The 10,720-nt window shown below is 38.0% G+C and overlaps 1 protein-coding gene across 2 annotated transcripts; it reads right to left on the bottom strand.

Annotated features, from left to right (window-relative positions):
• Positions 1-1,461: 1,461 nt before the first annotated feature.
• On the bottom strand, positions 1,462-10,157 carry C6H14orf28 (chromosome 6 C14orf28 homolog). 2 transcript variants are annotated; one of them, XM_058666378.1, is made up of 5 exons: positions 9,830-10,157; positions 6,693-7,217; positions 4,771-4,860; positions 3,550-3,684; positions 1,462-1,902 (listed from the first exon to the last, which is right to left on the bottom strand). In XM_058666378.1, the coding sequence occupies exons 2-5, from the start codon at positions 7,214-7,216 to the stop codon at positions 1,719-1,721; spliced, it is 933 nt and encodes a 310-aa protein (XP_058522361.1). In that variant the 5' UTR covers position 7,217; positions 9,830-10,157; the 3' UTR covers positions 1,462-1,718. The 2 variants fall into 2 exon arrangements, with proteins under 2 accessions (XP_058522361.1, XP_004584845.1); XM_004584788.3 differs by having other exon boundaries at positions 9,794-10,153.
• Between the last annotated feature and the right edge of the window lie 563 nt (positions 10,158-10,720).

The following is a 10,720-nucleotide window of genomic DNA, read 5'->3' as shown; positions in this document are numbered from 1 at the left end:
AGTGTGTGAATATTTGCCTGAAAAACTTTTCCGGTTATTCAGTAGCGCAACAGAAAATCTGGAAACCTTGCCCGTACATCAAAAAAAGGTAGAAAAAATGGTTTTTATTAGCATGTTCAAGGTAGTCAAGATTTTAACATCTTAATCCTCACAACAACCCTGTGAGGTAGGTGAGTCATTATTTGCGATAAAACTAATATTATTCCCAAATAAAGCATGATTCTCAAAAGAAACAAATCTTCATTCAGAATAATTCTCTTAAGACCAGTCTTTTTTATGTTAATATTTATAGGTTTTGTACATTTTAATTCATGCAGTTAACATGTTCCAGGAAAAGTTTAACACATATGGAGAACTAGATAAAACACATCCTTGGTGAAATATTAATATTTTCTGTAAAATATTTTTTAATCTTATGTAAAAAAGAAATTTCCATAGTATTTACATAGAGAGATGCATTCCCAGCAACATTTCACCCACATTTATCCATTCTTTGATACAGTAATCTCAACATGGCACCTTGAATGAGATTTTAGCAATTTGGTGTATGGCAGTGAAATGTATTGTTATGAAGTTTCTCCAATATTGCACTTAATTTTAATTAAAAATATAAAGCAGACTACTTAATTGAAATATGAACACTAAAATATTGTGATACACTTCAAAAATCAGTTTCCCTTGAGAATCTATTTTTTTTCCCTTAAATTGCAAAAGGAAGAGTCGTCTTAAGGTGTTATTTTTAAAAAAACAGTATTTTGGTAACTATAAAACTCAACTTATTTTGCAAATCAGGACTCTCAATTACTAACTACAAGAGACACAGCAGATGTCACTCCAAAAATTTAGTACTTCTTTTGTGTGAATATATAAAATATAAAAAGAAATATATCCTTGAATCCATTTTCCTCTTACACCTGCATTAAACGTACATTTCTATTGTTAGTCCAACAGTAGTAAACATCCAGTTACCTAACGTCTTTATAGCTGCCTTACCTGCAAAATGCTCATTAGAGATTAAATTTATGCATGAGTTACATATTTAGGATAGTTACATAATTTATTCATAATATTAAGTTAGAAAGCTTAATTAACACTTCACTGGCAGGTTTATAATACCTTAAGAAGTAGTTAGATTTGCCACTACAGTGAAATAGTTTAAGTCCACAAAATAACTTTATCAAATAATTTTAAAAATTGCTGTAGGGAAGAATTAGGTAAATCAACAGGTAAAATAGACTAGGCCATCTATAAGTTGTACATTCAAATCCATACTAAATCCAGTAGTGCACTTTGGTTAATAGTGAGGTACTTTTGAACTATTAAAATTTATATAAACTGAAATACTGACATTTAACAGGTTTTACTTGGAAATCCAAAAAGAAATATGATACAGTATTCCTTAGACTTTAGAACAAAACTGTAAAAATCTCTGAGGTACACATAAATAAAAAATACAAAGGCCACAAGATATATTTTATTAACATAAAATATGTTTATATAAAAATAACCCAGGTTATATAAAAAAGAAATACAAATATTTTTGCATAGATCCTCTATGTAATTTTTTTTCCTGGAGTCAAACACTGGAAAATACAGCTCTGAAACTAGTATAGTTAAACTATTTCCTTGGATACCAAGTGTACATAAAATAAAAGCCCTTCAGATCTGGAGGAGCATGGGTAGGAGGGAAAACAATTTAATTTAGCATCAGTCTATATTTATTTCTCTGCTGCTCGAATATAAACCAATGATGACAAGAGGAGAAACTCTGGGGGTTTATTTAACAAAATTAAATTCACATTTCTGAGGCCATCATAATGCATCCAATGTCCATCAATCTGGAAAGCTGCAGAATAATGATGTTCATCTTTGTTAAATAATGTTGCGCCTTCCAATAAATATCTGCAAATCAGATGACAAAGTGCAGTGGGAAATTATATTTTTTAAGAGAAACATTACTTAAATTTTTAGCAAAGGAGTAAAATGATTAGCATTCTATCCCCTGACAAATCTTCATCTCTATAAATCATGTACTATAATTGGTAATTTGAGTACAATGTTTATACATATTGATATAATTTAAGAATTAGAAAAAAAAACTATCTTGGGGCTGGCATTGTAACAGAGCAGGTTAAACTACTTCCTGCTATGCTGGCATCCATACAAGAACCAGTTAGTCCTGGAGGCTTACTAACAGCTCCCTGTTAATGACTTGGGAAAGCATGCAAAGATGGCCTAAGTACTTGAACTCCTGCAACCCAGGTGGGAGCCCCAGATAGGGTTCCAGGATCCTGACTTTAGTTTAGTCCAGTCCTGGCCACGGCAATCATTGGTAGTGTGAATTAGTGGATTCTTTCTCCTCTCTTCCTGTCTCTGTAACTCTGCTTTTCATTGGATAAATAAACCTATTTCAAGAGATTAACTCACTCCTATTAAAACCAAGAGAAAACATATACAACTGCCTAAAAAGCCAGAAAGTTAAAAGAACCTTTTACCTTCTGATTTGTATTTCTATTTATGACAAATAACATTTTGTTAATTGATGACCTATGTACTATTAGCTAGAAGTACACATTTTTTAAAGATTGATTTTTATTTATTTGAAAGGCAGAGTTACAGAGAGATAGAGAGATAGTCCATCTGCTGGCTTAATCCTCAAATGGTGGAATGGTTGGGGATGTGATGGGCCAAAGCTAGGAAACCCAGAGCGTCTTTCAGGTCTCCCATGGGGTTTCAGAGTCCAAATACTTGGACCATCCTCTACTGCCTTTCTATGTGCATTAGCAGGTAGTTAAATTGGAGGTGGAGCAGCCAAGTCTAAGACTGGTAGCCATATGGGATGCTGGCATCACTAGCAGCACTTAACTTACCATGCCACAACACTGGTCCCACAAATAGTATTTAAAAAAAAATTTTCAGCCACACATTTTTTTCAAATTTATTTATTTATATTTCTTTATATCAAAGGCTGACATACACTCACGCATGCACACAGAGAGAAATCTTCCTTCTGCTGGTTCACTTCCCAAACACCCTCCACATCCGGGAACTCTGTCCAGATCTCCCATGTGGTGGCAGGGACCCAAGTACTGGAGCTGTCATCTGCTGCCTCCCAGGATGTACATTAGCAGGAAGCTGGATCAGAAGTGGTGACGGGACATGATCTGATCATAAGCACTCCACTATGGAAGGAGGCATCTCCAACAGTGGCTCAGTTTGCTGTGCCAAATGCCTGGCCATGAACAATGATTTGTGACTGTTTAACATGTATCTAGGATATATCAGGCACTGGCCTAAACACTTAGCATGTTTGATCTCAGTAAAGCCTCATATAATAATGACACCAGGTAGATAATGTCATCTTTCCTTTATAGATAAGAAAACTGATGTGTAAGCTAGTTAGCTTATTGCCCCCAAGGACATAAAACTTGATTCAAACCCAATTCTATCTACGCTATCATCCACATATGTCATCACCATGCACAGTTAGGCATTGCCTTTCTGTAGTAGATTCTGATCTGATTCTGAACACATAAAAGTAACACCTACTTGTGATCAGATAAATCCAAGTAATAGGGTACATATGCCAGATCTTCAGATTTCCAGTGCTGCATATTTAAGACAACAAAAGGGGGTGCCCCATGACAGAAAATTCGCTGGGCAAATTCTCTTAAGCCACCACAACTAAAATGGAAAATAGGCATAAACATTATTATATACAGGACAATGCTGCCTCTCAACACTTCCAGGTTATGTCTATGATTTTAATGTCTATGATTTTAATGTCTAGTAAATGTAATGATGTGGGATAAGTATGGGTAACGAGCTGCTATTACCTTATGTATTACATCTATTGCCAGAAGTTTACAAGCTGTGTGCTTTATACTTGAACTGGATTTTTAAAACTCCAGGAAAAGCTAGCTATTTCTAGCCAGGATTATAAAAGCATGAGTTGGCTTTTATTTGTAGATACATCTTTCTCTTAGCAATCACAGAGAAAAGTAAAGACTAATTGCTTCCTTTGTCATTAAGATCTTTCAAAGAGTGAAACAAATTCTGGTTTCTGACTGTTATTAGATATTAACTATATGTATCAGAATATAACAATTTACAGTAAAATCTCGATTAACCGGAATGCTCAGAGCACAGTATTCTGACTAATATTACTGATCAAACTAAGTTACTAAAAAATGATTTATTTCAGCATTGATTACCAAAATACATTAGTTCACTCTCTGGACTTATGGATAATTAACTGAATGTATTTTTATATTTCTCTTTTGTGAATAATTAGCTATCAGTTTATCTTTATTCTCATTGTACAACAATGCAAACACAGAAATTGCTAAGGGTTTGGGATGAATTGATTTTGTCCCTCTGAACTTTTTTTTTAATATGTTAATTTTTTCGGTTGTCATTTACCTCTTTCTCCTAAATGAGGAATGAAGAAATAAATCCAGTTAATTGAGGGTCCCGATTAGCTGGGTTCCGGTTAACCAAGGTTTTATTGTACCTACTCAGCAATGGGGAAAAAAAGAAAAGGCATTTTCTTCATATCCATCAATTATCTGTAATACCATATTCTAAATAGTGATATTTGATAGCAAATAGCACAATGTAAGATGTGTTAAGGAGATTCAACGTGTTAGGTTTCCTAGATTCTTATCAGTTGGTATTTGATAATGTATTAACTTCAAAAGGCACATTAGTCCAGGTTTCCTTATAAACAAAACAGTAACACTTTCATATTACGTGCCTATTAATACTTACCCACGCTCTTCACACAGTTCAATCTTGGAACAGAATAGTTCATCTACAGCCAGTCGTATTAAGTTTCCATGTGGAATTTCTTGGGGAGGACTATAATAATCATAAAATGAATGTAAGGACTGCATCAACATGTTACAGATTAATATATCAATAGGACAACAAATCATACCGATCAATCAATTATTAGCAAAACTAAGTAAATCAGGAACAACTTTTGCTAGCCATTTTTTTATGTCTTGCAGATAGCTTACAAATCAGTTGAACATCAGCATCCAAAGCTTTCCAATGAACACTCACATATTCTGGAAACATTCTGAATATGCCCATGTCGCTAGTTTAATTTTAACAAGTGAGAGGTTTGAATAGCAGCAGTCTGGCCTGGTGCGTAGAATGCAGGATCCAGAATAAGGACAGCAGCTGCTCAGCTCTAAATCCAAGTCAAAACCTTGGCTTCAGTTACCCGATCCATTTAAAATGTCTGCCAGCAATTCTTAAATGTTTTGAACTCAAGATTAAAAAAATACGCAACAGCTTTAGGTTTTAGAGTATGACGAAAGATAACTTATAAAGTAAGAGAAAAGCAAAATATTAGTATAAACACCAAAAATGTAAGATGTTAGCTTAACAAACTGAAAAATAATAGGTTCTAAGAAACAAGATTAGTTTCTGAAAATTTCCAGTCTCATTTCTGATGAAAAAACTTTTTCCAGTGATAGAAAACTTCAGAATCAACATGGTAAATGTACAAGAAAACAGAAGTATTATTTCCAAAAAACAGGATTTAAATAAATTAGAGTATGCAATTGACATTCCTCAATAGGAATAATCTTCAAATATTCGGCTGCTTTCCTGAACCGTAGGACCAAATACTGTTTCTGACACAATACTTTCGTGTCTGTTTTTCTTCCACTAGCAATGATTCTTTTCTAGCTCTGTTCCCTGGGGGCCTTATTGCTTCCCAGCTCTCCACTCAGGCTTACCAATTTGGCCTTCCTCCCTGTCATGTACCAGCCTGGTGGACTGCTTCTTTCTGAAAGCCAAAAACAGCCAGCTCTCAGCACCTTTCATGTCAGTGTAAAAGCTTTTCACATTTACATCCTTATTCAAGGGTGAGATGCTATGTTTAGGTTTTTGGTCTATAATCATTCCCTAGCCATGACATAAAAGCGTTTTTCATTTTGTTTATGTGGAATGTGGAGTTAGCCTTCCCGACAGACACTTCTATTCAAGGGGCAAAACAGTTAAGTGTTCCAAGAGTTTAAATTTGTGACACAAGGAGTCATATACACAAGTTTTTAAAAAACATAGTATATATTAAATAATTGATTATTTTGATACTGAGAAGGTTAACGGGGGAGGGGAAGGCATGGTAGTTCAACAGGCTAATCCTCTACCTACAAATGCTAGCATCCCATATATGGCACTGGTTTGTGTCCCAGCTGCTCCACTTCCAATTCAGCTCCTTGCTCATGGCCTGGGAAAGCAAAAGAGAGAGGCTCAAGTCCTTTGGACCTTGTACCCTTGTGAGATAACCAGAAGAAGTTCTGGCCCCTGGTTTCAGGTAGCTTAGTTCTGGCCACTGTGGCCATTTGCAGAGTGAACCAGCAGACAGACAGCTTTCTCTCCTTCTCTCTGTAAATCTGCCTTCCCAATAAAAATAAATAAATCTTTATTTATTTATTGTATTAATAAGTAAAAAATTATCAGTTGATTTTTTATAAGGAAATTCTAAAATACTTAGATGTAATAAATGGTAGTATTTTCTTTAGGAGACTTACAAAGGAGTCCTGTATTTGTGTGGTTGCTTTATCCATAATTACACAGGCTCTGTATTTTAATACCTTGGCTATATAGTTTTTATGTGAATACATATTTAAAACAAAATTCATTTTTGAAAAGTGACAAAACACAGATCAACTTACTTTATGTTGATTGTGCGCTGCTGATCTTCTTGCACTCGAGTTGGGCATCGCCAGTTGGAACAGTAACTCTCTTGAATGGTAGACATAAGGTTTTCCAGATTTTTGGTAAAGTTATCATGCTCATTCCCAAATAAATCAATTATTAATGATGCTTTGTGAACTTCAGATTTGTATTGCTGTTTTTCCATCTTGTCCCAAATCCAAAGTAGCTTCACAGTTGTAAAGCTGTAGGTGTCCATTAAGTGAAGAAAACAGTCTACAAACTCTCTACCGAGATGAAGAGAGAGTTCCCTGGGGAAATTTTCATTTTCATTCAGAATGACATACAACAACATCAGAAATCCATCTATGGTGCAGGTATTTTTCAGTCTTATTTCAACATACAGTGGTGTACAGGATACTGCTTTGCGGCCAGCTTTGATAGTAAAAACACCTCCCCAAGGAAGAACAGGCCTCCAAAATGATCGATCTTGGTTATAATTATTTCTAATTGATGCTTTGATCTCTTCAAACAGTGTCTTCATCCTGCATTTAAAAAAATTCAAATTACAACATGCAAAAGCATAAGATGTGTTCAACCTAAACATGCAAATTAAATTTCATTAGATGGTTTCCCATTGTTAGAAAAAAAAAAATGATCCTTTTTTCTTAGGTACAGCACAGCCATTTGTTAGGTGTAAAACCATGTTATATGTTTTATCTGTTACATAGGAAAACTCTGTGATTAAAAATGCTAAATGAAAACAAAGTTTAAATTACTTAAACACAAAAACTGTTTATATGTATTCCTAATGCAGATCTCTTCTTTCCTCCAAAATACAAGCTGTGCCTCACTTTCTTACTAATACAGGGCGTCCTTCGTAAGAAACTGAAATAATAGGGTCCTTAGTTGAGTTACACAGTAGTTGTTACTTGGTCTTTATGTAAATATATTCCATATGTATCTCTGTAATGAAAGAACTACATAGTTGGGATGGCACAGTGGCTCAGTGGGCAAACCCTCTGCCTGGAAGCATGAGCATTCTATATGGGCAATAGTTCATGTCTTGGCTATGCCACTTGCCGTCCTGCTCCCTGCTTGTGGCCTGGAAAAACAGTGGAGGATGGCCAAATGCCTTGGGACCCTGCACGCATATAGCAGACCTAGAAGAGACTCCCTGCTTTGGATTGGCTCAGCACTAGCCGTTGTGGTCCCTTGGGAAGTGAACCAGGGGATAGAAAATTTTCTGGTCTCTGTCTCTCCTCTTTGTACATCTGCCTTTGCAATAAAATAAATAAACCTTTAAAATAGTAATTTCACTTGTTGCTATTGATAAACTGGGTCTAGCATCTACTTGACAAATGGGGGCTGATCATGAGAAGTGAACATTAGCATGGCTAAAATTTCTATTCACTTTGGAATTTTTACCTGCAATTTAGAATGTGTCAGATATCCTAATAACTTTAAGTACAGAGGCCATGCTATGAAGATCTGATTCAGAAGTTGATCTATCTATGTATCTGTTTATCTAGATTTTTCCCTTCATCTTTTGGGAATGACTTCAAAGTGTCCTTTTTAAACTGGCATTATCTTTCTTAAGGCTTTTTAAAAAGCCCATGGCAGAGCTCAATAAACATTCTGTAGCACATTCATGTTATGAATAACAAATTCTTAAAAAACCTACTGAAATTGTATTGAAAAAACTGTCCCAGTTCACTTAGGAAAAGCAAATATCTAACTAAAAACATCACTGTTTTCAAATATGTTAAACATGTATAGAAAAGTATATTTTTATTAAAAAAAATCAGAAATGAGTTCAGTCTTATGTTGACCATCTTTTCAAAGGTGACATGAGCCTAGTACTCAATACCACAGTCCTTTGTGGTTTTTGTGAAAAATTAAGTTCCAAACAATTTACTCATACCTACAGACTAAAAAGTCAGTTCTGCATTATGCTGACCAGACATGCATAAAGTATTTCAGCTAGAGGGAGAGTCTGTGGACTCTAAAATATTCAAAGCTATATTTAGTCTGTAGATGTTTATATACAGTTGGCTGACGTGTTGTCTCCAGTCAACCACTTCGGAATCAGAGGGTATGGCAAAACTGAAGCTTAAGAAGACAGTAACTCTTAATAGAAACCAACATGTTGCCTGTACAGAGATTTCCAAAACACTTCAAAAATGAGAAGACCTTTCTCCAGCTTTCGCTGCTGCTTATTTTTAAAAGAACTTCACAACAAGGCTTAGGATTGTTTCAAACCTCAGATTCAGGATCCTAAAGAATGCTTTGGGAAGGAAATGTTAAATCTCTATGCATTTTCCCTCAAATTGGCATAAATAGTAACTACTTCTAGCTCCGAAAAGCAGTAGTTACAATGTAAGAGAAGTGAATCACATGACATGAAAGTAAACTTTATAGTCTTTTTCTAGATTAAAAAAAAAATGAAACGCGGATTGGAAGAACTAGAGGCCATATCTACACATTAACTGGATCTGCTCCAAAGTAAATCATAATAAAAATGGCAAAAAAAAAAAAAGTGTGAAAGGAGAAAGATGGAGAGCAGGCTGCAAAGAAATTTACTTAAAGCTTTTTCAAGTGTTCACATCGTCGAAGATTGTTATATTAGGCACCCAAATTAAATGGAAATACTAGAAGAATGTATTCTCTGGCTTTTCTCCCCCTGCCCCAACAGGTCCTTCAGTTTAAGTAAACCTGAAAAACTCCCCCACCTTCTACTTTCTCAGTAAAACTACACCTTAGCGGTCATTTCCAATTTGAACCCAGGGCTGGCCTTGAGGACCACACCACCTGCCCCAGGCATTCAAGGCCGGACTGTGTAAAAGCAGCGCGGTCCTAAGGGGCACCTCTCCAACCATCCCCTGACATACTGCCCAGCGGGGCGCCTCCGGGCTTCGGGGCAGGTACCCCGGGGGCACTCGGTGGGCGCGCTCCGCTGGCCCCTGCGTCCCGACCACGCCCACCCGGCCGGGCCAGGCCGGGTCCCGCACGGCGGGGCGGGCGCCCGAGAGCCGGGGAGACCTGCCGCTGGGATCGCAGGCACACGCGGGGCAGGTCGCACCGCACCGCCGGGCGCTCCCTGGAAGCCGCCTCCTCGTACCTCCCCGGGGACCGATAACCGCCGGTGCCGCCGCACCCGTCGCCGCCGCCGCTTGCTCATGGAGAGCCCGGGCTGACACCGCCACCTCCGCCGCCTCATCTACCAGCACCGTGCGCTGGCGCGTCCTCCCCCGGCCTGAGTACTGGGCTCCGGCACGGCCTCCATCGCACCCGCCGCGGCGGGAGCCACAGCAGCTCCAGCGCCCAGGACCGATCCCACCGGCCCCTCGGAGCCAGGACCGCGGGCCTGCGTCGCTTCTTATTACGGAGGAAGGTTCGGCCTGACCTCCGCCCCCCTCCCCCCGGGCCGGGTTTCCAGCCGCCTCACGGCGCTGGTGCGCAGGCGCAGAGACGTCCAGGCCAAACGTGCGTGTGTCTACAGAGTTCAGAGTTGCCCAATGGGAGCCCGGATCAGGGGCGGGAAGGCGGGACCTCGTGGGTAGGCGTGGAGTTCCCTGGTGAGGAGCAGGCTGCCGGGGTAGCCGGAAGTGGGCTGGCTTTCCAAGGAGATGAAGTTTTATTGACAAATTAGATTGTACTTTAAGGTGTGTATTATTTCTAGGACTTAACTTGATGTTAGCTTGCTTTATTAGGTCGGGTTTCCGAAGATTAGTAACTCAAGAGAAGAAAACTTTGATATTTTGACTTGGTCTCTTGATATTCAGAATTCCTCAAGAAAAAGTTCAATTGATATATAAAATGCCAATTTTAGTGTTTAAGGCAACGAAAACTAATGTTTTTTGTTCCTTTCTAAGTAGGTATTTTTATCCCCATTGTAGACTAGCAGCAATTAATTCTTTTGACGTTAATGTTCCACACAGCGAATGACAGGACTGAAAATGGAAGCTAGGGTTGCTTAATGCTAATGTTTGTGCGCTCACAACCCCTTTTCCATGACTGCACACAGGCCACTCTGGAAAACTGTCTT

Source organism: Ochotona princeps, chromosome 6 (genome assembly GCF_030435755.1).
Source record: "Ochotona princeps isolate mOchPri1 chromosome 6, mOchPri1.hap1, whole genome shotgun sequence".
Taxonomy (NCBI): domain Eukaryota; kingdom Metazoa; phylum Chordata; class Mammalia; order Lagomorpha; family Ochotonidae; genus Ochotona; species Ochotona princeps.
The sequence above is the reverse complement of the archived record's forward strand: the minus strand, read 5'-3'. Positions and strand labels throughout refer to the sequence as shown.